Below are 27452 nucleotides of genomic sequence, written 5' to 3'. Positions count from 1 at the left end.
GAGCTTTACTCTGTATCTAACCCCGTGCTGTCCCTGTCCTGGGAGTGTTTGATGGGGGACAGTGTAGAAGGAGCTTTACTCTGTATCTAACCCCATGCTGTTCCTGTCCTGGGAGTGCTTGATGGGGGACAGTGTAGAGGGAGCTTTACTCTGTATCTAACACCGTGCTGTCCCTGTCCTGGGAATGTTTGATGGGGACAGTGTAGAGGGAGCTTTACTCTGTATCTAACCCCGGGCTGTCCCTGTCCTGGGAGTGTTTGATGGGGACAGTGTAGAGGGAGCTTTACTCTGTATCTAACCCCATGCTGTCCCTGTCCTGGGAGTGTTTGATGGGGACAGTGTAGAGTGAGCTTTACTCTGTATCTAACCCCGTGCTGTCCCTGTCCTGGGAGTGTTTGATGGGGGACAGTGTAGAGGGATCTTTACTGTGTATCTAACCCAGTGCTGTCCCTGTCCTGGGAGTGTTTGATGGGGGACAGTGGGGAGGGATCTTTACTCTGTATCTAACCCCGTGCTGTCCCCGTCCTGGGAGTGTTTGATGGGGACAGTGTAGAGGGATCTTTACTCTGTATCTAACCCTATGCTGTCCCTGTCCTGGGAGTGTTTGATGGGGACAGTGTAGAGGGATCTTTACTCTGTATCTAACCCTATGCTGTCCCTGTCCTGGGAGTGTTTGATGGGGGACAGTGTAGAGGGATCTTTACTCTGTATCTAACCCTATGCTGTCCCTGTCCTGGGAGTGTTTGATGGGGACAGTGTAGAGTGAGCTTTACTCTGTATCTAACCCCGTGCTGTCCCTGTCCTGGGAGTGTTTGATGGGGACAGTGGGGAGGGATCTTTACTCTGTATCTAACCCCATACTGTCCCTGTCCTGGGAGTGTTTGATGGGGACAGTGTGGAGGGAGCTTTACTCTGTATCTAACCTGGTGCTGTCCCTGTCCTGGGAGTGTTAGATGGGGAACAGTGTAGAGGGAGCTTTACTCTGTATCTAACCCCGTACTCTCCCTGTCCCTGGGAGTGTTTGATGGGTGACAGTGTAGAGGGAGCTTTACTCTGTATCTAACCCCGTGCTGTCCCTGTCCTGGGAGTGTTTGATGGGGGACAGTGTAGAGGGAGCTTTTCTCTGTATCTAACCCCGTGCTGTCCCTGTCCTGGGAGTGTTTGATGGGGACAGTGTAGAGGCAGCTTTACTCTGTATCTCACCCCGTGCTGTCCCTGTCCTGGGAGTGTTTGATGGGGACAGTGTAGAGGGAGCTTTACTCTGTATCTAACCCCGTGCTGTCCCTGTCCTGGGAATGTTTGATGGGGTCAGTGTGGAGGGATCTTTACTCTGTGTCTAACCCCGTGCTGTCCCTGTCCTGGGAGTGTTTGATGGGGACAGTGTAGTGGAAGCTTTACTCTGTATCTAACCTGGTGCTGTCCCTGTCCTGGGAGTGTTTGATGGGGACAGTGTAGAGAGAGCTTTACTCTGTATCTAACCCAGTGCTGTTCCTGTCCTGGGAGTGTTTGATGGGGACAGTGTAGAGGAAGCTTTACTCTGTATCTAACCCCGTGCTGTCCCTGTCCTGGGAGTGTTTGATGGGGAACAGTGTAGAGGGAGCTTTACTCTGTATCTAACCCCGTACTCTCCCTGTCCCTGGGAGTGTTTGATAGGTGACAGTGTAGAGGGAGCTTTGCTCTGTATCTAACCCCATACTGTCCCTGTCCTGGAAGTGTTTGATGGGTGACAGTGTAGAGGGAGCTTTACTCTGTATCTAACCCCGTGCTGTCCCTGTCCTGGGAGTGTTTGATGGGGACAGTGTAGAGGGAGCTTTACTCTGTATCTAACCCTGTGCTGTCCCTGTCCTGGGAGTGTTTGATGGGGATAGTGTAGAGAGAGCTTTACTCTGTATCTAACCCGGTGCTGTCCCTGTCCTGGGAGTGTTTGATGGGGACAGTGTAGAGGGAGCTTTACTCTGTATCTAACCCGGTGCTGTCTATGTGGGTGTGTCTGTAGCTGACCTATCTCCCTCCGCCCTGGGGTGAATGTCGCTCTGACCTGAAGGCGGATCTCCCTGGCTATCAGGATTATAGTCTGACTGCGTGCCGGATCCAGTGTGAGAAGGAAGCTGTCCTGAGGGAGTGTCACTGCCGCATGGTGCACATGCCAGGTGGGTATATACCCCAGTTAGGGTACAGGGGGAGAGCACCGCGGTGGTGCCAGTGTGCTCAATGAGTGGGAAGCGAAGAGATACTCAGGGAGGGAGGAGGTTTATTGGATGGAGGGGTGGCTGGGCATTTATTACCCATCCCTAATTGCCCAGAGGGGAGTTAAGAGTCAACCCCGTCAATGTGGGTCTGGAGTCACGTGTAGGCCAGACCAGGGAAGGATAGCAGTGTCCTTCCCTAAAGGACATTAGTGACCCAGAGGGTTTTTTTCTGACAATCACCAATGGATTCGTGGTCATGATTCGTCCCTCAGTGCCAGATTTTTATTGGATTCCCATTCCACCAGCTGCCGCAGTGGGATTGATACCTGGGTTCCCAGAGCCTGGGCTGTATCTCTGGATTAACAGTGCAGTGATCATACCCACAAGGCCAGCACCTCCTCTTAGGGACAGGGGGCATTTAGGATCGGGGGTATTTAGGGTTGGAGTTATTTAGGGTCTGGGATATTTAGTGTCATAGAGTATTTAGGGTCGGGGTATTTTGGGTCAGGGGGTATTTAGGGTCAGGAGCTGTTTAGGGTCAGGGATATTTAGGGTGGGGGCATTTAGGGTTGGGGCATTTAGGGTCTGGCGTGTTTTAGGTCAGGAGGTATTTAGGGCTGGGGTATTTAGGGTCAGGGTGTTTTGGATTAGGAGAGTGTGTTGGGATGGGATGAGTCCCAGGTAGACAGGGCAGTGAGGAAGGCTTTTGGCACACTGGCCTTCATCAGTCAGGGCATTGAGTATAGAAGTTGGGAAGTTATGTTGCAGTTGTACAGGACATTGGTGAGGCCACACTTGGAGTATTGTGATCAGTTTCGGTCACCTTGCTATAGGAAGGATGTTATTAAACTGGAAAGAGTGCAGAAGAAATTTACAAGGATGTTGCCAGGACTCAATGGTCTGAGTTATAGGGAGAGGGTGGACAAGCTAGGACTTCTTTCTCTAGTATGCAGGAGAGTGAGGGGGGATTCTTATAGAGGTGTATAAGATCATGAGAGGCACGGATAGGGTGAATGCACTCAGTATTTTTCCCAGGGTTGGGGAATCGAGGACTGAGGGCATCAGTTTAAAGTTAAAGGGGAAAGAATAAAAGGGAACCTGAGGGGTAACTCTTTTACACAGAGGGTGGTACGCATATGGAATGAGCTGCCAGTGGAAGTGTTTGAGGCGGGTACATTAACAACATTTAAAAGGCATTTGGACAACTAGAACATATAGAACATAGACCATAGAACATTACAGCGCAGTACAGGCCCTTCGGCCCTCGATGTTGCGCTGCCCTGTCGTACTAATCTGAAGCCCATCTAACCTACACTATTCCATGTACGTCCATATGCCTGTCCAATGACGACTTAAATGCACTTAAACTTGGCGAATCTGCTACCGTTGCAGGCAAAGCATTCCATACCCTTACTACTCTCTGAGTAAAGAAACTCCCTCTGACATCTGTCTTATACCTATCTCCCCTCACTATAAAGTTGTGTTCCCTCGTGTTTGCTGTCCCCATACTTAGAAAAAGGCTCTCCCAGTCCACCCTATCTAACCCTCTGATTATCTTGCATGTCTCTATTAAGTCACCTCTCAACCTTCTTCTCTCTACCAAGAACAGCCTCAAGGCCCTCAGCCTTTCCTCCTAAGACCTTCCCTCCATACCAGGCAACATCCTAGTAAATCTCCTCTGCACCCTTTCCAAAGCTTCCACATCCTTCCTATAATGTAGTGACCAGAACTATACATAATACTCCAAGTGCAGCCGTACCAGAGCTTTGTACAGCTGCAGCATAACCTCCTGGTTCCGGAACTCAATCCCTTTATTAATAAAAGCTAAAACACTGTATGCCTTCTTAACAACCCTGTCAATCTGGGTGGCAACCAATACATGGATAGGAAAGGATTAGAAGGATGTGGGCCAAGTGCAGGGAAGTGGGGGTTAGAGTGGATGGACATTTTGGTCGGAATGGACCAGTTTGGGGTGAAGGGCCTGTCTCTGTGCTGTAGGGGTCTGGGACTGTACAAGCTGTGAAAGGAGGGTGTGTGTTAGAAAGCTGCGATTTCCTCTGAGCTGTGCACAGTCAGTGAGGGAACAGGAAGTGGAGATCTCTGGCGGTGGGGAATGGTGAGGGGATGTGTTTTGCCTGAGGTTTGAAATGTGAGAGTTAACTGGGTTTGTGTTTGTATCACTGCTGCAGGTACTGAGGCCGTCTGTAACCCGGAGCAGTACATGGAGTGTGCTGACAGGATCCTGGGTAAGTGACTTCAAACTGAACTAACACTGACTCATCGGATCAACAATGGGAGGACATTCAGTCCAGCAGGGCCGTGCTATCACTCTGAGGGACAATTCGATCAACCCCCACAGCCTGACCGACTTGCCCCATCTCTCTCTCTCTCTCTCTCTCTCTCTCTCTCTCTCTCTCCCCCCCCTCCTCTCTCCTCGAGAGTGTTCCCCAGGCAGCAACAGGCCAGGCCAGGATACAGTGTCCAGGTGATCAGGTCAGGGACAGAGAGAGAGAGAGAGCCCTCAATCACTCAAACTCTCACCACCCTCCCCCCAACATTAACACTGCCCTCCCTCCTCTGACCCCCCTCATTGACCAATGCTCTCATTCTCACCCCCCCCCCTCGACCTGCCCTGACTAGACCCCAACACCTGTCTCCCTGTGACTCAGAGCTCCCTCCTTCATTGCCCCAGCACCATCTGACTTAGCTTCCTCCCAACCCTCAGCCTCTCACCCTCACCCCCTCACTCCCTCACTACCCTCACCCCCTCACCCCCTCACCCTCAGACCCGCACCCTCACACCCCTCACCCCCTCACACCCCTCACCCCTGCACCCTCACACCCCTCACCCCCTCACTCCCTCACCCCCTCACTCCCCTCATCCCCTCACTCCCCTCATCCCCTCATCCCCTCACCCTCAGACCCGCACCCTCACACCCCTCACCCCCTCACTCCCTCACCCCCTCACACCCCAAACCCCCTCATACCCCTCATTCCCTCACCCCCTCACACACCTCACCTCCTCACCTTCAGACCTGCACCCTCACACCCCTCACCCCCTCACACCCCTCACCCCTGCACCCTCACACCCCTCACCCCCTCACTCCCTCACCCCCTCACTCCCCTCATCCCCTCACTCCCCTCATCCCCTCATCCCCTCACCTTCAGACCTGCACCCTCACACCCCTCACCCCCTCACACCCCTCACCCCTGCACCCTCACACCCCTCACCCCCTCACCCCCTCACTCCCTCACCCCCTCACTCCCCTCATCCCCTCACCCTCAGACCCGCACCCTCACACCCCTCACCCCCTCACTCCCTCATCCCCTCACTCCCCTCACCCCTCACCCTCAGACCCGCACCCTCACACCCCTCACCCCCTCACACCCCTCACCCCTGCACCCTCACACCCCTCACCCCCTCACTCCCTCACCCCCTCACTCCCCTCATCCCCTCACTCCCCTCATCCCCTCATCCCCTCACCCTCAGACCCGCACCCTCACACCCCTCACCCCCTCACACCCCTCACCCCTGCACCCTCACACCCCTCACCCCCTCACTCCCTCATCCCCTCACTCCCCTCACCCCTCACCCTCAGACCCGCACCCTCACACCCCTCACCCCCTCACACCCCTCACCCCCCTCCCCGCACCCTCATACCCCTCACCCCCTCACTCCCTCACCCCCTCACACCCCTCACTTCCTCACCCTCAGACCCGCACCCTCACCCCCCTCACCCCCCTCACACTCACCCCCTGACTCTGAGTCCCTCACCTGCTTTCCTCCACTCCCTCATCTCCTCATGCACCCCCACCCCCACCCTCAGCCTCTTGCTGTCTCGGAGGGATTTTGTGATTTACGTCCCCTTCCCCAATTGCAGCTGGTGCTGGAATGTGGAGATGGGGCGTGTCTCCCTCACCCCCACAACCCTGTTTCTGGAACATTCTCTCTGGAGAAGTTGGGAACTGAATCCCAGCCAGATACATGGGGCTCCAGTGTGGCTCCCTCCTATTGGAACCGATACCTTACTTCCTCCTCCTCTCCTCCTCCTCCTCTCCCTGATCTCCCTCGATCTGGGATCCACTGGGATCCTGCTGGCCTTGGAGTCAAACACTCGGTGACATTAAACAACTCTCCCCTTAAATTGCCCCTTTAACCCACTCCCTCCGAAGGAGAGCAGTCCCAGAGTCTCCAGTCTCTCCACATTCACTGACCTCCCTCATTTGGGTCCCATTTGGGTGAATCTCCTCCACACCCTCCCCAAGACCCAGACATCCTCCCAAAGGTGTGAGGCGCAGGAATCGAAGGGTTGAGATTTCATTCTGACAATCAGAAGAGGGACAGCTGTCAGGTTTGTGAGCCTGACTGGGGAGGGAGTTCCCTCAGAGGCTGGTCCCACCACCCTCAGGGGCTGGCGTAGTCACTGTGTCCTTCAGGGCTGGAGAAATGGACCTCCTCAGTTCTTGGGGATGTCACTCCTGCTGTTTGACTTCAGATGGGGCCCTCAGCCCATCAGCCTGGCACTGGGAGACAGCAGTAACTTCTCTTGGTGAGCCATGCTTTCAAAGCAATCCCCACTGTAGACCATGGCTGCTGAACCCCCACAGAGACCAGGACCCACAAGTCCTCTGACCTCTGCCACAGGGAATGGACTTCCTCAACATTACAGATACCCAGCCCCATTACAGCATTGGCTTTCCCAGAGGACCCACCCAGACACAGAATCACCTCCTGAAATGGTAGTCAATTCCACACGTTCAAAACTCCCAGAATTCCAGAGGGGAGGGGAGAGGGACAGTCCTTGACATCAAGGCTGCATTCGACCAAGTGTGGCATCAAGGAGCCCTGGCTAAACTGGGATCAATGGGTATCGGGGGGCAAACTCTCCTCTGGTTAGAGTCATACCTGGCACAGAGGTAGATGGTTGTGGTTGTTGGAGGGTCAGTCATCTCAGCTCCAGGACATCTCTGCAGGAGTCCCTCAGGGGAGGGTCCTAGACCCAACCATCTTCAGCTGCTTCATCAATGACCTTCCCTCCATCAGAAGGTCAGAAGTGGGGATGGTCCCCGATGATTACACAATGTTCAGCACCATTCCCCACTCCTCAGATACTGGAGCAGTCCATGTTCAAATGCAACAAGATCTGGACAATATCCAGGTTTGATCTAAAAAGAGAATGAGATGGAAGACAGTTCATTATAGGCCAGTTAGCTTCACATTTGTTTTAGGGAAAATGTTAGACTCTATTCTAATGGATGTAATATCAGAACATTTATAAATATATAAGATGATCAAGCGAATCAGCAGGGCTCTATGAAGGGGAAATAATAAGACCATGTGAACATAAGATATAGGAACAGAATTAGACCATTCGGCCCATCAAGCAGGGGGTTGGGAACCTAAATTGTAGTTGGAGTATACAGGAGGTTGAGATTAGTGAGGTCAGAAGGAGGATTTCAAGGTCACAAGAAGGCACTGGCAAGCAAGAAGTTGGTCTGAAATGTGAGTACTTCAACACCAGGAGCATCCGGAATAAGGTGGGTGATGTTGCAGCATGGGTTAGTACCTGGGACTTCAATGTTGTGGCCATTTTGGAGACATGGGGAGAGGAGAGACAGGAATGGCTGTTTCATAAGATCAGAGAAGATGGTAAAAGAGGGAGTGGTGTGGTTTTGTTATTCAAGGACAGTATTACGGTGGCAGAAAGGACAGTTGAGGACCCGTCTACTGAGGTAGTATGGGCTGAGGTTAGAAACATGAAAGGAGAGGTCACCCTGTTGGGAGTTTTCTATAGGCCTCCAAATAGTTCCAGAGATGTAGAGGGAAGGATAGCAAAGATGATTCTGGATAGGAGCACGAGAAACAGGGTAGTTGTTATGGGGGACTTTAACTTTCCAAATATTGACTGGAAATACTATAGTACGAGTACTTTAGATGGGTCAGTTTTTGTCCAGTGTGTGCAGGAGGGTTTCCTGACACAGTATGTAGACAGGCCACCAAGGGGCAAGACCACATTGGATTTGGTACTGGGTAATGAACCAGGCCAGGTGTTAGACTTGGAGGTAGGTGAGCACTTTGGTGATAGCGATCACAATTCAGCTATGTTTACTTTAGCGTTGGAAAGAGGTAGGTATATACCGCAGGGCAACAGTTACAGCTGGGGGAAAGGCAGTTACGATGCAATTAGGCAAGATTTAAGATGTATAGGATGGGGAAGGAAACTGCAGGGGATGGGTACAATTGAAATGTGGAGCTTATTCAAGGAACAGCTACTGCGTGGCCTTGATAAGTATGTACCTGTCAGGCAGGGAAGAAGTGGTCAAGTGAGAGAGCTGAGGTTTACAAAAGAAGTTGAGTCTTGTCAAGAGGAAGAAGAAGGCTTATGTTAGGATGAGATGTGAAGGCTCAGTTAGGGAGCTTGAGAGTTACAGGTTAGTCAAGAAAGACCTAAAGAGAGAGCTAACAAGAGCCAGGAGGGGACATGAGAAGTTGTTGGTGGATAGGATCAAGGAAAACCCCTAAAGCATTCTATAGGTAGATCAGGAATTAAAGAATGATGAGAGTAAGTTTATGGTCAAGCAAAGACAATCGTGGGAAGTTATGTGTGGAGTCCACGGAGATAGGGGAAGTGCTAAATAAATAATTTTTGTTAGTATTCACACTGGAAAATGACAATGTTGTCGAGGAGAATACTGAGATACAGGCTACTAGACTAGACGTTAGCAAGGAGGAGGTGTTAGCTATTCTGGAAAGTGTGAAATTAGATAAGTCCCCTGGGCTGGATGGGATTTATCCTCGGATTCTCTGGGATGCCAGGGAGGAGATTGCAGAGCCTTTGGCTTTGATCTTTACATTGTGTACAGGAATAGTGCCAGAAGTCTGGAGGATAGCAAATGTTGTCCCTTTGTTCAAGAAGGGGAATAGGAACAACCCTGGTAATTATAGACCAGTGAGCCTTACTTCGATTGTGGGTATACTGTTGGAAATGGTTATGAGAGATAGGATTTTTAATCATCTAGAGAAGAATAAGTTGATTGGGGTAGTCAGCACGGTTTTGTGAAGGGTAGGTCGTGCCTCACAAACCTTATTGAGTTCTTTGAGATGGTGACTAAACAGGTGGATGAGGGTAAAGTGGTTGATGTGGTGTATGTGGATTTCAGTAAGGTGTTTGATAAGGTTCCCCACGGTGGGCTATTGCACAAAATACAGAGGCATGGGATTGAGGGTGACTTAACAGTTTGGATCAGAAATTGGCCAGCTGAAAGAAGACAGAGGATGATGATTGATGGGAAATGTTCATCCTGGAGTTTAGTTATTATTGGTGTACATCAAGGACCTGATTTGGGTGCACTGCTGTTTGTCATTTTTATACATGACCTGGATGAGGGCACAGAAGGATGGGTTAGTAAATTTGTGGATGTAACTAAGATCGGGGGAGTTGAGGATAGTGCGGAAGGATGATGTAGGTTACAGAGGGACATAGATAAACTGAAAATGTGTTGCTGGAAAAGCGCAGCAGGTCAGGCAGCATCCAAGGAGCAGGAGAATCGACATTTCGGGCATGAGCCCTTCTTCAGGCTTATGCCCGAAATGTCGATTCTCCTGCTCCTTTGATGCTGTCTGACCTGCTGTGCTTTTCCAGCATCACATTTTCAGCTCTGATCTCCAGCATCTGCAGTCCTCACTTTCTCCAACATAGGTAATCTGCAGAGCTGGGCTGAGAGGTGGCAAATGGATTTTAATGCAGACAAGTGTGAGGTGATTCACTTTGATCGGAGTAACAGGAATACAGAGTACTGGGCTAATGGTAAAATTCTTGGTAGTGTAGATGAGCAGAGAGATCTCAATGTTCATGTGCACAGATCCCTGAAAGTTGCCACCCAGGCTGATAGGGTTGTTAAGAAGGCACACGGTGAGTTGGTTTTTATTGGTAGAGGGATTGAGTTTCAGAGCCATGAGGTCATGCTGCAGCTGTGCAAAACTCTGGTGCGGCTGCACTTGGAGTATTGTGTACAGTTCTGGTCACCGCATTATAGGAAGGATGTGGAAGCTTTGGAAAGGGTGCAGAGGAGATTTACTGGGATGTTGCCTGGTATGGAGGGAAGGTCTTACGGGGAAAGGCTGAGGGACTTGAGGCTGTTTTTGTTAGAGAGAAGAAGGTTGAGAGGTGACTTAATAGAGACATACAAGATAATCAGAGGGTTAGATAGGGTGGACAGGGAGAGACTTTTCCCAAGTATAGTGACGGCGAACACGAGGGGGCATAGCTTTAAATTGAGGGGTGATAGATATAAGACAGATGTCAGAGGGAGTTTCTTTACTTAGAGAGTAGTAAGGGTCTGGAATGAACTGCCTGCAACAGTAGTTGACGCGCCAACTTTAAGGGCATTTAAATGGTCATTGGATAAACATATGGATGAGAATGGAATAGTGTAGGTTAGATGGGCTTCAGATTGGTTCCACAGGTCGGTGCAACATCGAGGGCTGAAGGGTCTGTACTGCGCTGGATTGTTCTAGGTTCTAAGTCTGCTCTGCCATTCAATCATGGTTGATATGTTTCTCAACTCAATGACCTTGGCCTCCACAGCCCTCTGCATGAATGAGTCCCACAGAGTCCCCACCCTCTGCATGAAGAAATTCCTCCCCACCTTAAGAGCTGTCCCTTCACTCTGAGGTTGTACCCTCAGATCCGAGTCTCACCTACTGGCAGAAACATCTTCACATTGACTGTACTCTGGCCTCTCGGTACAGTATTCTATATGCTTCAGTTAGATCCCTCTCAACCTCCGAAACTGTATCGAGTACAGACCCAGAGTCTTCAACTGCTCCTCATACAACAAGCCCTTCATCCCCAGGAACATTCCTGCAAACCCCCTCTGGACTCCCTCCATCACCAGCACACCATAGATACGGGGCCCAAAACTGCTCTCAATGTTCCAAATGCAGTCTGATTTGAGCCGTATACAATCTCAGCAGTACATCTCTGCTCTTGTATCTAGCCCTATTGACGTGAATGTTAACATTGCATTCGCCTTCCTAACTACCAACAGAACTGTATGTTCACCTTAAGAGAATCCTGAACTCAGAACTCCAAATCCATTTATGTCTCAGATTTAGAGTCATAGAGTCACGGAGATGTACAGCATGGAAACAGACCCTTCGGTCCAACACGTCCATGCTGACTTGATATCCTAAATTAATCTAATTTCATTTGCCAGCACCCAGCCCATATCCCTCCAAACCCTTCCTATTCATGTACCCATCCAGATGCCTCTTAAATGTTGTAATTGTACCAGCCTCCACCACTTCCTCTGGCAGCTCATTCCATACACGTACCACCCTCTGCGTGAAAAAGTTGCCCCTTAGGTCTCTTTTATATCTTTCCCCTCTCACCTAAACCTATGCCCTCTAGTTCTGGTCTCCCTGACCCCAGGGAAAAGACTTTGTCTATTTACCCTATCCATGCCCCCCATGATTTTGTAAACCCCTATAAGGTCACCCCTCAGCCTCTGACACTCCAGGGAAAACAGCCCCAGCCTGTTCAGCCTCTCCCTATAGCTCAAATCCTCCAACCCTGGCAATATCCTTGTAAATCTTTTCTGAACCCTTTCAAGTTTCACAACATCTTTCCAATAGGAAGGAGACCAGAATTGCCCGCAATATTCCAAAAGTGGCTGAACCAATGTCCTGTACAGCTGCAACATGACCTCCCAACTCCTGTACTCAATACTCTGACCAATAAAGAAAAGCATACCAAATGCCTTCTTCACTATACTATCTACCTGTGACTCCACTTTCAAGGAGCTATGAACCTGTACTCCAAGGTCTCTTTGTTCAGCAACACTCCCTAGGACCTTACCATTAAGTGTATAAGTCCTGCTAAGATTTGCTTTCCCAAAATACAGGACATTTATCTGAATTAAACTCCATCTGCCACTCCTCAGCCCATTGACCTATCTGTTCTAAATCCCGTTGTACTCTGAGGTAACCTTGTTTGCTGTCTACTACACCTCCAATTTTGGTGTCATCTACAAACCAACTAACTATTCCTTTTATGTTCATATCCAAATCATTTATATAAATGAAGAAAAGTAGTGGACCCAGCACTGATCCTTATAGCATACCACTTGTCACAGGCCTCCAGTCTGAAAAGCACCACGTTTGCCAACCTCCAGTCTTCTGGCACCTCACCTGTGACTATCAATGATACAAATATCTCAGCAAGGGGCCCAGAAATCACTTCTCTAGCTTCCCACAGAGTTCTAGGGTACACCTGATCAGGTCCTGGGGATTTATCCACTTTTCTACATTTTAAGACCTCCAGCACCTCCTCCTCTGTAATATGGACACTTTTCAAGATGTCACCATCTATTTCCCCACATTCTCTATCTTCCATACCTTTCTCCACAGTAAACACTGATGCAAAATACTCATTTAGTATCTTCCCCACCTCCTGCAGTTCCACACATAGATGGCCTTGCTGATCTTTGAGGGGTCCTATTCTCTCCCGAGTTACCCTTTACTCCTTAATGTATTCGTAGAGTCCCTTTAGATTCTCCTTAACCCTATCTGCCAAAGCTATCTCATGTCCCCTTTTTGCCCTCCTGATTTCCCTCTTAAATATGCTCCTACTGCCTTTATACTCTTCTAAGAATTCACTCGATCTATCCTGTCTGTACCTGACATATGCTTCCTTCTTTTTCTTGACCAAGCCCTCATTTTCTCTGGCCATCCAGCATTCCCCATACCTACCAGCCTTGCCTTTAACCCTTATAGAAATGTACAGTCTCTGGTATCTCGTTATCTCATTTTTGAAGGCTTCCCATTTTCCAGCCCTCCCTTTACCTGCGAATATCTGCCTCCAATCAACTTTTGACAGTTCTTGCCGAATACCGTCAACTTTGGTCTCCCTTTACTTTAGACCTTTAACTTTTAGATCCTGTCTATCGTCTCTCATCACTTTTTAAAATGAATAGAATTATGGTCACTGGCCCCAAATTGCTCCCCCACTGACACCTCAGTCACATGCTCTGCCTTATTTCCCAAGAGTAGGTCAGGTTTGCAGTAGGTACACCCACAGACTGAATCAGAAAATTTTCTTGTGCACTTTTAGAAAATACACCTCTATTCTTCCGAACAAAGTGTATACATAGAACATAGAACAGTACAGCACAGAACAGGCCCTTCAGCCCACGATGTTGTGCCGACCACTGATCCTCATGTATACGCCCTCAAATGTTAGGTATGTTAGGAATAAAAGAATGACTAGGGAAGGAATAGGTCCAATCAAGGATAGTAATGGGAAGTTGCGTGTGGAGGCTGAAGAGATTGGGGAGGCGCTGAATGAATACTTTTCGTCAGTATTCACTCAGGAACAGGACATTGTTGTCGATATAAATACTGAGGCACGAATAAGTAGAATGGATGGCTTTGAGATATGTAGAGAAGAGGTGTTGGAAATTCTGGCAAGGGTGAAAATAGATAAGTCCCCTGGGCCTGATGGCATTTATCCTAGGATTCTCTGGGAAGCAAGGCAGGAGATTGCAGAGCCATTGGCCTTGATTTTTGTGTCCTCTTTGTCGACAGGAGTAGTGCCAGAGGACTGGAGGCTAGCAAACGTGGTTCCCTTGTTCAAGAAGGGGAGTAGGGATAATCCTAGTAACTATAGGCCAGTGAGTCTCACTTCTGTTGTGGGCAAAGTCTTAGAGAGAATTGTAAGGGATAGGATTTATGCACATCTGGATAAGAATGATGTGATCAAGGATAGTTTTGTGAAGGGCAGGTCGTGCCTCACAAACCTTATTGAATTCTTTGAGAAGGTGACTAAGGAGGTAGATGAGGGGAAAGCGGTAGATGTGGTATATATGGATTTTAGTAAGGCGTTTGATAAGGTCCCCCATGGTAGGCTACTGCAGAAAATACAGAGATATGGCATTGAGGGTGAGTTGGAGGTTTGGATTAGGAATTGGCTCTCTGGAAGAAGACAGAGGGTAGTAGTTGATGGCAAAGGTTCATCTTGGAGTGCCGTCACTAGCGGTGTTCCGCAAGGATCTGTTTTGGGACCATTGCTGTTTGTCATTTTTATAAATGACCTGGAGGAAGGGTTAGAAGGTTGGGTGAGCAAGTTTGCGGATGATACGAAAGTCGGAGGAGTTGTAGACAGTGAGGAAGGATATGGCAGGTTACAGCGGGATATAGAGAAGCTGCAGAGCTGGGCAGAAAGGTGGCAAATGGAGTTCAATGTAGCTAAGTGTGAAGTGATTCACTTTGGTAAGAGTAATAAAAAGATGGTTTACTGGGCTAATGGTAGACTACTTGGTAGTGTGGAAGAGCAGAGGGATCTTGGTGTCCATGTACACAGATCTCTGAAAGTTGCCACCCAGGTAAATAGTGCAGTGAAGAAGGCATATGGCGTACTGGCTTTTATTGGTAGAGGAATTGAGTTCCGGAGTCCTGAGGTCATGCTGCAGTTGTATAAGACTCTGGTGCGGCCGCATCTGGAATATTGTGTGCAGTTTTGGTCGCCATACTATAGGAAGGATGTGGAGGCACTGGAACGGGTGCAGAGGAAGTTTACCAGGATGTTGCCTGGTATGGTAGGAAAATCCTATGAGGAAAGGCTGAGGCACTTGGGGTTGTTTTCATTGGAGAAAAGAAGGTTTAGGGGTGATTTGATAGAGGTGTACAAGATGATTAGGGGGTTAGATCGGGTTGACAGTGAGAACCTTTTTCCACGTATGGAGTCAGCTATTACAAGGGGGCATAGCTTTAAATTAAGGGATGGTAGGTATAGGACTGATGTTAGGGGTAGGTTCTTCACTCAGCGAGTCGTAAGTTCATGGAATGCCCTGCCAGTAGCAGTAGTGGACTCTCCCTCTTTATGGGTATTTAAGCGGGCATTGGATAGGTATATGGAGGATAGTGGGTTAGTGTAGGTTAGGTGGGCTTTGATCGGTGCAACATCGAGGGCCGAAGGGCCTGTACTGCGCTGTATTCTTAAAAAAAAAATGTCTGTGACCATATGTATGTCCAGGAGTCTCTTAAATGTCCCCAATGACCCTGCCTCCATAACTGCTGCTGGCAACACATTCCATGCTCTCACAGCTCTCTGTGTAAAGAACCCGCCTCTGACATCCCCTCTATACTTTCCTCCAACCAGCTTCAAACTATGACCCCTCGTGTTAGTCATTTCTGCCCTGGGAAATAGTCTCTGGCTATCGACTCTATCTATGCCTCTCATTATCTTGTATACCTCAATTAGGTCCCCTCTCTTCCTCCTTTTCTCCAATGAAAAAAGTCCGAGCTCAGTCAACCTCTCTTCATAAGATAAGCCCTCCAGTCCAGGCAGCATCCTGGTAAACCTCCTCTGAACCCTCCCCAAAGCATCCACATCTTTCCTATAACAGGGTGACCAGAACTGGACGCAGTATTCCAAGTGCGGTCTAACCAAAGTTTTATAGAGCTGCAACAAGATCTCAGGACTCTTTAACTCCATCCCCCTGTTAATGAAAGCCAAGACACCATATGCTTTCTTAACAACCCTGTCCACTTGGGTGACCATTTTAAGGGATCTATGTACCTGCACCCCAAGATCCCTCTGTTCCTCCACACTGCCAAGAATCCTATCCTTAATCCTGTACTCAACTATCAAATTCGACCTTCCAAAATGCATCACCTCGCATTTATCCAGGTTGAACTCCATCTGCCATCTCTCAGCCCATCTCTGCATCCTGTCAATGTCCCGCTGCAGCCTACAACAGCCCTCTATACTGTCAACGACACCTCCAACCTTTGTGTCGTCTGCAAACTTGCTGACCCATCCTTCAATCCCCTCATCCAAGTCATTAATAAAAATTACAAACAGTAGAGGCCCAAGGACAGAGCCCTGTGGAACACACCACTCACCACAGACTTCCAGGCAGAATATTTTCCTTCTACTACCACTCGCTGTCTTCTGTTGGCCAGCCAATTCTGTATCCAGACAGCTAAGTTCCCCTGTATCTCATTCCTCCTGACCTTCTGAATGAGCCTACCATGGGGAACCTTATCAAATGCCTTGCTGAAGTCCATATACACCACATCCACAGCTCGACCCTCATCAACTTTTCTAGTAACATCCTCAAAGAACTCGATAAGGTTTGGGAGGCATGACCTGCCCCTCACAAAGCCATTTTGACTGCATTTAATCAAGCCATGCTCTTCCAGATGGTTATAAATCCTATCCCTCTGAATCCTTTCTAACACTTTGCAGACGACAGACGTGAGACTTACTGGTCTGTAATTGCCGGGAATTTCCCTATTTCCTTTCTTGAAGAGAGGAATTACATTTGCCTCTCTCCAGTCCTCAGGTACGACTCCAGTGGAGAACGAGGATGCAAAGATCTTCTCAAGTGGCGAAGCAATTGCATTTCTTGTTTCCCAAAGCAGCCGAGGACAAATCTGGTCCGGGCCTGGTGACTTGTCAATCTTAATGTTTGACAAAATTTTCAGCACATCAGCTTCCTCTATCTCTATCCATTCCAGCATGCACACCTGCTCTTCAAAGGTTTCATTCACTACAAAGTTTATTTCTTTCGGAAAGACAGAAGCAATAAACTCATTTAGGGCTTCCCCTACCTCCTCAGACTCCACACACAAGTTCCCTATGCTATACCTGATCGGCCCTACTCTTTCTTTGATCATTCTCTTATTCCTCACCCAAGTGTAAAATGCCTTTGTGTTCTCCCTAATCCGTTCTGCCAAGCCTTTCTCGTGCCCCCTCCTGGCTCTCCTCAGACCATTTTTGAGCTCCTTCCTCGCCTGCCTATAATCCTCTGGAGCTTTATAACCTCACACTTTCCTACATTGTATTCTTTGTCCACTTCTCCTAACCTGTCCAAATCACTCAGTAGCCCCTTCACTTCCTCACCACCGCCTGTCCTTCCACCTGTCTTTGTGTCATCTGTAAACTTAGCAACAAGGCCCTCAGTACCTTCGTCCAGAGCGTTAATGTATAATGTAAATAGTCGTGGTCCCAACACTGACCCCTGTGAAACTCCACTCATCACTGGCTACCATCCTGAAAAAGACCTCTTTATCCCCTCTCTACCTTCTGCCAGTCAGCCAATCCTCTATCCATACCAGTACCTTGTCCCTAACACCATGGGCTTTTATCTTATAGAACATCGAACATAGATCAATACAGCGCAGAACAGGCCCTTCGGCCCTCGATATTGCACCGACCTGTGAACTAATCTAAGCCCATCCCCCTACACTATCCCATCATCATCCATTTGCTTATCCAAGGATTGTTTAAATCTCCCTAATGTGGCTGAGTTAACGACATTGGGAGGTAGGACATTCCACACCCTTACCACTCTCTGAGTAAAGAACATGCCTCTGACATCTGTCTTAAATCTATCACCCCTCAATTTGTAGCTATGCCCCCTCGTACACGCTGAAAAAGTCTTTCACTGTCTACCCTATCTAATCCTCTGATCATCTTGTATGTCTCTATCAAATCCCCCCTTAACCTTCTTCTTTCCAATGAGAACAGACCCAAGTCTCTCAGCCTTTCCTCACAAGACCTTCCCTCCAGACCAGGCAACATCCTGGTAAATCTCCTCTGCACCTTTTCCAATGCTTCCACATCCTTCCCGAAATATGGGGACCAGAACGGTACACAATATTCCAAGTGTGGCCGCAGCAGCGTTTTGTATGGTTGCAACATGATATTGCGGTTCCGGAACTCAAACCCTCTCCCAGTGAAACCTAACACACCATATGCCTTGTTAACAGCACTATCCACCTGGGTGGCAACTTTCAGGGATCTATGTACATGGACTCTAAGATCCCTCTGCACATCCACACTACCAAGAACCTTTCCATTGACCCAGTACTCTGCCATCCTGTTATTCTTCCCAAAGTGCATCACCTCACATTTAGCTGCATTGAACTCCATTTGCCACCTCTCAGCCCAATTCTGCAGTTTATCCCAGTCCCCCTGCAACCTGTAACATTCTTCCAAACTGTCCACTACTCCACCCACATAAGTGTCATGATTAGATTACTTACATTATGGAAACAGGCCCTTTGACCCAACAAGTCCACACAGACCCTCCGAAGAGCAACACACCCAGACCCATTCCCCTACATTTACCCCTTCACCTAACACTAGGGGCAATTTAGCATGGCCGATTCACCTAACCTGCACATTTTCGGACTGTGGGAGGAAACCGGAGCACCCAGAGGAAACCCACACACAGACATGGGGAGAATGGGCAAACTTCACACAGACAGTTGTCTGAGGTGGGAATTGAACCTGGGTCCCAGGTGCTGTGAGGCAGCAGTCCTAACCACTGAGCCACTGTGCTGTCATCTGCAAATTTACTAACCCATCCACCTATGCCTGCGTTTAAGTCATTTATATCTGCAGTCCTCACTTTCTCCTACTATTCTCCTTTCCCTGAGTGAAAACCGATGAGAAATATTCATTTAGCACCTCCCCAATCTCCAGAGGGTCCACACTCAACTTCTCACTTGTGTCTTTGACTGGCCCTATTCCTACCCTAATCATCCTTTTATTCCTCACATACCTATAGAAAGCTTTAGGGTTCTCCTTTATTCTATTTGCTAAAGACTGCTCGTGTCCCCTCTTTGCTCTTCTTAACTCTCTCTTTAAATCCTTCCGAGCTGATCTCTAACTCTCCATTGTCTCATCTGAACCATCTTGTCTCAACAACTCATAAGCCTCCTTCTTCTGCTTAACAAGAGATGCAATTTCTGTAGTAAACCACGGTTCCCTTACCTTATCACTTCCTCCCTGCCTGACAGGGATATATTAATGAAGGAGATTATTTAGCAGCCCCCCCTGTGCGTCACCCTGTCAAAGACCTTCTGGAAATCCAAACAGATCCTATCCATTGGCTCTCCTTGGTCTAACTTGCTCATTGGCTCTTCCCAGAATTCTACCAGATTTGTTCACAATGACCTCCCCTCAATGATGCCGTGCTGAGTCAGCCCTAGTTCACCATGCACTTCCAACGACTCTGCAATCTCTTCCTTAATAATGAACTGTACGATCTTCCCAATGACTGGGGTTCAGGCTTTGTTTCCTGTCTTCTGCCTCCCTCCCTTCTTAAACAGAGTGTTATATTAGACAGTTTCCAATCCTCTGGGACCATTCCTGACTCCAGTGATTCCTGAAAGATTGTCAGCAATGCCTCTTCAATCTCCCCAGCTCTCTCCTTCAATCTCTGGGGTGTTGTCCATATGGTCCAGGTGTTTCAGACCTTTCAGCTTCCTCAGCACCTTCTCCTTAGTCATGGCCACTACACTTACCTCTGTCCCCTGATTCTCTTGAATTTCTGATATGCTGTTGGTCTCTTCCACTGTGAAAACTGATGCAAACTACCTATTCAGCTCTCCTTCCATGTCCTGATTCCCATTGGGCAACACAGTAGCTCAGTGGTTAGCACTGCTGCCTCACAGCGCCAGGGTCCCAGGTTCGATTCCACCCTCGGGCGACTGTCTGTGTGGAGTTTGCACATTCTCCCCGTGTCTGAGTGGGTTTGCTCTAGGTACTCTGGTTTCCTCCCACAGCTTGAATACATACCCCGACAGTTTCAGGAACAGCTCCTTCCCTGCTGCTGTTATTAAACTGCTGAATGGACTGCTCTAACTTCAAATAATGTTGATCTTCCTTTGCCCATCACGTGTGCAGTGTGCCTCACTTTGTCTAAATACCCTGCGATCTGTATTTCCTTGTTTACCTGATCTGCATGTACTGCTCATAAAATAAAGGTTTTCATTGAACTTGGGTACATGTGACAACAAGAAATCAAATCAAATCAAATCACAGTCAAATGGTGTGCAGTTTAGGTGGAATGGCCATGCTAAATTATCCATAGTGTTCAGGGATGTGCAGACTAGGTGGGCTAGCCATGGGGAATGCAGGGTTACAGGGATAGGGTACGGGACCGAATCTGGGTTGGATGCTCTTCAGAGGGTCAGTTCAGACTCCATGGGCCAAATGGCCTCTTCCTGCGTTTTAGGGCTTCCATGATTCAATAATAACTACTTTTGTAGCCGAATTTTCCTGCCGTCTAATGTTCACTAAAGAACAAAGAAAATTTCCAGCCCAGGAACAGGCCCTTCGGCCCTCCAAGCCTGAGCCGATCCAAATGTACTGTCTAAACCTGTCGCCCAATTCCGAAGCATCTGTATCCCTCTGCTTCCCACCGACTCATGCATCTGTCCAGATGCACCTTAAATGAATCTCCCGTGCCTGCCTCTATCACCTCTGCTGGCAACGCGTTCCAAACACCCACCACCCTCTGTGTGAAGTACTTGCTGCGTGTATCCCCCTTAAACTTTCCACCTCTCACCTTGAAAGTGTGACCTCTCATTATTGAATCCCTCACCCTGGGAAAAAGCTTGTCTCTGTCCACCCTGTCTATACCCTTCATGATCTTATAAACCTCAATCAGGTCCCTCCTCAATCTCCTTTATTCTAATGAAAATAAACCTAACCTACTCAACCTCTCTTCATAGCTAGCACCTTCCATACCAGGCAACATTCTCGTAAACCTTCTCTGCACCCTCTCCAAAGCGTCCACATCCTTTTGGTAATGTGGCGACCAGAACTGTACACTGTATTCTAAATGCGGCTGAACCAATGTCTTGTACAATGTTAACATGACTTACCAACTCTTATACTCAATACCCCGTTCAATGAAGGCAAGCATACCATATACCTTCTTGACCACTCTATCCACCTGTGCAGCAACCTTCAGGGTACAATGGACCTGCACTCCCAGATCTCTTTGCTCATTGACTTTTCCCAAGGCTCTTCCGTTTTCAGTATAGTTCTCGCTAGAATTAGTCTTGCCGAAATGCATCACCTCACATTTGTCTGGATTGAAATCCATCTGCCACTTTTCCGCCCAACTCTCCAGCCTATCTATATCCTCCTGTATTCTCTGACCGTCCCTTATGCTTTCTGCTACTCCACCAATCTTTGTGTCATCTGCAAACTTGCTGATCAGACCAACAGTGCCCTCTTCCAGATCATTTATGTATATCACAAACAACAGTGGCCCCAACACTGACCCCTGTGGTACACCACTGGGCACCTTCCTCCATTTCGAGAAACTCCCTTCAACTACTACTCTCTGTCTCCTGCTGCTCAACCAGTTCTTTATCCACCTGCTACAACACCCTGCACACCATGTGACTTCACTTTCTCCATTAGTCTACAATGGGGTACCTTATCAAACACCTTACTAAAGTCCACGTATATGACATCAACAGCCCTTCCTTCATCTATCAACTTGGTCACTTCCTCAAAGAACTCTATTAAGTTGGTAAGACACGGTCTCCCCAGCACAAAACCATGTTGCCTATCAATGATAAGCCCATTCTTTTCTAAATATAAATAGATCCTATCCCTCTGTACCTTCTCCTGCAACTTTCCCACCACCGATGTCAGGCTCACTGGTCTGTAGTTACCCAGAATATCCCTACTACCCTTCTTGTACAGGGGACAACATGAGCAACCCTCCAGTCCTCCAGCACCTCACCTGTATTTAAGGATGCCACAAAGATATCTGTCAGGGCCCCAGCTATTTCCTCTCTCGCCTCCCTCAGCAACTTGGGATCGATCCCCTCCGGTCCTGGGGATTTGTCCACCGTAATAACCTCTAGTCTACCCAACACATCCTCCCTACTTATGTCACCGTGATCCAGACTAATCAAACTTCTATCTCTAATCTCACCATCCATCATGTTCCTCTCCTCAGTGAACACTGATGCAAAGTAATCATTCAGAATCTCACCCATTCTCTCAGGTTCGACACACAGCCTTCCTTTGTTATCCTTTAGTGGACCAATCCATTCTCTAGTTACCCACTTGCTTCTTCTGTAAGAAGAAAATGCTTTGGGATTCTCCTTAATTCTGCTCACTAAAGCTATTTCATGACCCCTTTTAGCCCCTTTGATTCCTCGTTTAAGACTGGTCCTACTCTCCTGATATTCCTCCGGGGCCCATTCTGTTCTTAGCTGCCTGGATCTTATGTACGCTTCCCTTTTCCTCTTGGCTAGTCGCACAATTTCTCCTGTCATCCACGGTTCACTCTTGTCCCTCTCTCTCTGTTACCTTTGGTCTATAATCTGGTGTTGTGTGATATTTAACTCTTACCTTTTCGATATCTCAAAAAAAATTCCTCCAAACTTCCTTTTTCTTGCTAGTTAACTGACACTCATATTTCAGCTTCTCCCCACGTATTCAGTTATCCTCTGCTGCTTGTTAAAGGCTCTGGTTTCCCACTCAACTTCACAGCTTTGTCTGCATCATGCTTTGTTTTTATGCTGTCCCTGACTTCCCCTGTCAGCCATGGCTGCCGCATCCTCCCCTTAGAATATTTCTTCTTCCTTGGGATGACGTTCTGCTATGCCTCCCTAATTATCTCGGAAACTCCTGCCATTGCTGTTCCACCACGTTCCCCACTCGACTCCCCTTCCAGTCAACTCCAGCCAGCTCCTCCCTCATGTCTTTGTAATACCATCACATCTGATTCCAGCCTCTCCCTCACAAACTGCAGGGGAATTCTATCCCATTATAGTCACTGTCCCCTGGGGTTCCTTCACCTTCAGTTCCCTCATCACATCTGTCTCTTTACACATCACCAAATCCAGAATTACCTGTTCTGGGCTCTACCACAAACTGCTTCAAAAAACCATCTTGTAGACATTCCATAAATGTGTTTACTTGAAATCTGCTACCAACCTGATTTTCCAAGTCCATCTGTTCATTCCTGTCCCCCTACCTGCTGGGCCTGAAGTTCGATTTATGACCATTTCCATTCTCTGTGTCCTATTACCTGCCAAACGTATGAAGATTCTTTGAGGTGGCGACAAGCAAAATAGATAAAAGGGGAAAAGGCAGTAGATACATAGTTGGATTTTCTGAAGACATTCAATAAGGGATATATACCAGATAATGTTACTGTCATACAATATCGTGAGAGGGAGGAGTTACAAAGCGCCATGGGCAGGTACTTTTTTCTATTCACTCATGGGACATGGGTGTCACTGGCTGGGCCCAGTATTTATTCCCCATCCCTAATTGCCCCCTTGAGAAGGTGGGGGTGAGCTGCCTTCTTGAACCGCTGCAGTCCATGTGCTGTGTGTAGACTCACAATGCCCTGAGGGAGGGAATTCCAGGATTCTGACCCAGTGACAGTGAGGGAACAGCGATATATTTCCAAGTCAGGAGGGTGAAAGTGGGGGATTCAGTGCTAATGATACTATTGACTGCCAAGGAAGTTTTTCATGTTGAACATGGTCATAGCCTGGCATGAATGTGTGACGTGAATGTTCCTTGCCCCTTGTCAGCCCTAAGCCTGGATATTATCCAGGTCTTGTTGCATTTGAACATGGACTGCTCCAGTATCTGAGGAGTGGTGAATGGTGCTGAACATTGTGTAATCATCGGGGACCATCCCCACTTCTGACCTTCTGATGGAGGGAAGGTCATTGATGAAGCAGCTGAAGATGGTTGGGTCTAGGACACTCCCCTGAAGGACTCCTGCAGAGATGTCCTGGAGCTGAGATGACTGACCCTCCAACAACCACAACCATCTCCCTCTGTGCCAGGTATGACTCTAACCAGCGGAGAGTTTGCCCCCTGATATCCATTGATTCCAGTTTAGCCAGGGCTCCGTGATGCTGAGTTGAAGGGCTGGGTTGGTTCAGTGATGGAGGCGAACGCGGGTTGGGATTTATCTCTACGTGTTCTTTATGTTGTGTTGCTGGGTTTGGGACATTGTGTCATGATTAAAGCATTGTTGATGTTGTCTCTTTCTGCAGATGGACTGATCATAAACTCAAACCAAAGTTGCAAGTGTGAGACACCTTGTCACCTAACGAGGTACAATAAGGAACTTTCCATGGTGAAAATGCCAAGCAAGGGCTCCTCGAAATACCTGGCAAAGAAATTCAACACCACAGAGCGAAACATTAAGTATGTCTTTCTGCTCCTCTTTACTGTCCACTCACTAAAAGCTGGAGGGAGGCAGGTACAACACACAGTGGACTAGACCCACACATACTAAAGGGAAACCTGGGAATGGAAGTCTAAAACGGAACTGTTTGTTGTTTGACACAACAGGTGTCTCACTGGAGAAAGTATATTTTTTCAAAACTTTTTGGCATAGAGTCATAGAGATGTACAGCATGGAAACAGTCCAGATATCCCAACCCAATCTAGTCCCACCTGCCAGCACCCGGCCCACATCCCTCCAAACCCTTCCTATTCATATACCCATCCAAATGCCTCTTAAATGTTGTGGTTCTGTTCGCCGAGCTGGGAATTTGTGTTGCAGATGTCTCGTCCCCTGTCTAGGTGACATCCTCAGGGCTTGGGAGCCTCCTGTGAAGCACTTCAGGAGCATTTCCGAACTGACAGCCAGACTACTGCGACCACTAGGACTCATAACAGCACACAAACCAACAGCCACTCTCAGACAACAACTCACCAGAACGAAGGACCTGATACCCAACATGAGCAAAACCAATGTAGTGTACAAAATCCCATGCAAGGACTGCACAAAACACTACATCGGACAAACAGGAAGACAGTTAACGATCCGTATCCATGAACACCAACTAGCCACGAAACGACACGACCAGCTATCCTTAGTAGCCACACACACAGATGACAAGCAACATGAATTCGACTGGGACAACACTACTATTATAGGGCAAGCCAAACAGAGAACAGCCAGGGAATTCCTAGAGGCATGGCACTCATCCACAGACTCTATCAACAAACACATCGACCTGGACCCAATATCCCGGCCACTACAGCGGACAGCTCGAACTGACAACCGGAAGCGGCAGAGACAAACCACTATAAATGCCGGAGGAAACAGCACAGAAGCGCTTCACAGGAGGCTCCCAAACACTGAGGATGTCACCTAAACAGGGGACGAAACTTTTGCAAGACAAATTCCCAGCTCGGCGAACAGAACCACAACAACGAGCACCCAAGCTACAAATCTTCTCCCAAACTTTGAATGCCTTTTAAATGTTGTAATTGTACCAGCCTCCACCACATCCTCTGGCAGCTCATTCCATACACATACCACCCTCTGTGTGAAAAAGTTGCCCCTTAGGTCTCTTTTATATCTTTCCACTCTCACCCTAAACCTATGCCCTCTATTTCTGGACTCCCCGATCCCAGGGAAAAGATTTTGCCTATTTATCCTAACAATGGACCTCATAATTTTGTAAACCTCTATAAGGTCACCCCTCATCCTCCGATGCTCCAGGGAAAACAGCCCCAGCCTGTTCAGCCTCTCGCTATAGCTCAAATCCTCCAACCCTGGCAACATCCTTGTAAATCTTTTCTGAACCCTTTCAAGTTTCACAACATCTTTCCGATAGGAAGGAGACCAGAATTGCACGCAATATTCCAACAGTGGCCTAACCAATGTCCTGTACAGCCGCAATATAACCTCCCAACTCCTGTACTCAATACTCTGACCAATAAAGGAAAGCATACCAAACGCCTTCTTCACTATCCTATCTACCTGTGACTCCACTTTCAAGGAGCTATGAACCTACACTCCAAGGTCTCTTTTGTCTTGAGCTCATCAGGACAATGCATGAAAGAAGAATGCTGATTGGTTAACAAGTGGACTCTTATTAAGATAATCAGAAATAGGAACAGGAGCAGACCATTCAGCCCCTCGAACCTGCTTTTTATTCGATAGGATCATAACTGATCCAACATTCCTCACATCTACTTTCCTGTCCGTTCCCCATAATCCCTGATACCCTGACTCATCAAGAATCTCTCTCTCTCAGCCTTAAATATACACAAGGACTCTCCCCCCACAGCTCCCTGTGTTAAGGACTTCCAAAGACTCATATCCCTCTGAAATCTGAACATGTTTGCTAGCTTTTTGAGATTTATGCATAAAGACTCCCAAATCCCAATGTTTCTCAGATACTGTTAAGGACACTTGCACAGGTCATAGAGTTATAGAGATGTACAGCATGGAAACAGACCCTTCGGTCCAACCCGTCCATGCCGACCAGATATCCCAACCCAATCTAGTCCCACCTGCCAGCACCTGGCCAATATCCCTCCAAACCCTTCCTATTCATATACCCATCCAAATGCCTCTTAAATGTTGCAATTGTACCAGCCTCCACCACATCCTCTGGCAGCTCATTCCATACACGTACCACCCTCTGTGGTTTGGAGGAATGTGGGCCAAACACAAGCAAATGGGACCAGTTCAGCTTAGGAAACCTGGTCAGCATGGATGAGTTGGGCCGAAGGGTCTGTTTCCGTGCTGTATGATGCTGTGAGTCTATAAATCCCAGTCTTCACTTTCTTCTTCCAATTGGGACAGAACATTCTGGAAAAAGATCTCTCTGCTTTGTGTTGTGAATGTGTCTCTTTTTGGAGGTGATACCATCATGGTCACAGAGTTCTGTGGGTGAAGGTGGGTCAAGGGGCGAGAGCAGTGAGGGCTACAGGCATGGGCAGAGGGACAGAGCCACAGGGAATTCCCAAGGGGAACGGTCTTCAGTTTGCCCTTTAACATCCCATCTCTCGGTCTCCTTCCAGAGATAACTATCTGGTGCTCGATGTTTATTTCGAAGTGTTAAATTTTGAAACCATTGAACAGAAGAAAGCATATGATGTGGCAGGATTACTGGGTAAGTGACACCACATTAACAGTTTGTTAGTGACAATTTCAATCAAAACATCAGCAATCAAGGCATCACCTGTCGTAAAATAGAATTCGAGTTCAGGGAGAGGGGGACCAGTTCCACCAGAGAGAGAGAGAGAGAGACGAGAGAGAGAGAAAGGGGGAGACTGGAGAGAGAGAGAGAGAGAGAGAGAGAGACGAGAGACTGAGGGAGAGAGGGGCAGACTGGAGGGGGGGGGGGGGGACGAGAGAGAGAAAGAGGGAATGCAAAAGTGAGACTGGAGAGAGAGAGAGAGAGAGAGAGAGGGGGAGAGAGGGGGAGACTGGAGAGAGAGAGAGAGAGAGACGAGAGACTGAGGGAGAGAGGGGCAGACTGGAGGTGGGGGGGGGAATGAGAGAGAGAAAGAGGGAATGCAAAAGTCAGACTGGAGAGAGAGAGAGAGAGAGAGATGGGGATTAGAGAGAGAGACTGAAGAGTGAGAGAGTGAGACAGAGAGAGGGAATGTGAGAGTGACATTGGAAAGAGAGCAGAAGTGAGAGACTGAAAGTGAAAGACAG

General features: G+C 48.1%; 1 protein-coding gene across 1 annotated transcript in view; it reads left to right on the top strand.

Moving 5' to 3' along the window:
* Positions 1 to 27452, top strand: part of LOC140482511 (acid-sensing ion channel 4-A-like) — a 218897-nt gene that overhangs the window by 182362 nt on the left and 9083 nt on the right. Inside the window, 4 exon segments of the mRNA XM_072580062.1 lie at positions 1997 to 2150; positions 4379 to 4435; positions 24037 to 24190; positions 26810 to 26901. Of these exon segments, the coding sequence (XP_072436163.1) occupies positions 1997 to 2150; positions 4379 to 4435; positions 24037 to 24190; positions 26810 to 26901 (457 nt within the window).

This window comes from Chiloscyllium punctatum, chromosome 10 (genome assembly GCF_047496795.1).
Source record: "Chiloscyllium punctatum isolate Juve2018m chromosome 10, sChiPun1.3, whole genome shotgun sequence".
Lineage (NCBI taxonomy): Eukaryota > Metazoa > Chordata > Chondrichthyes > Orectolobiformes > Hemiscylliidae > Chiloscyllium > Chiloscyllium punctatum.
This window is presented reverse-complemented; position numbering and strand designations above follow the sequence as displayed.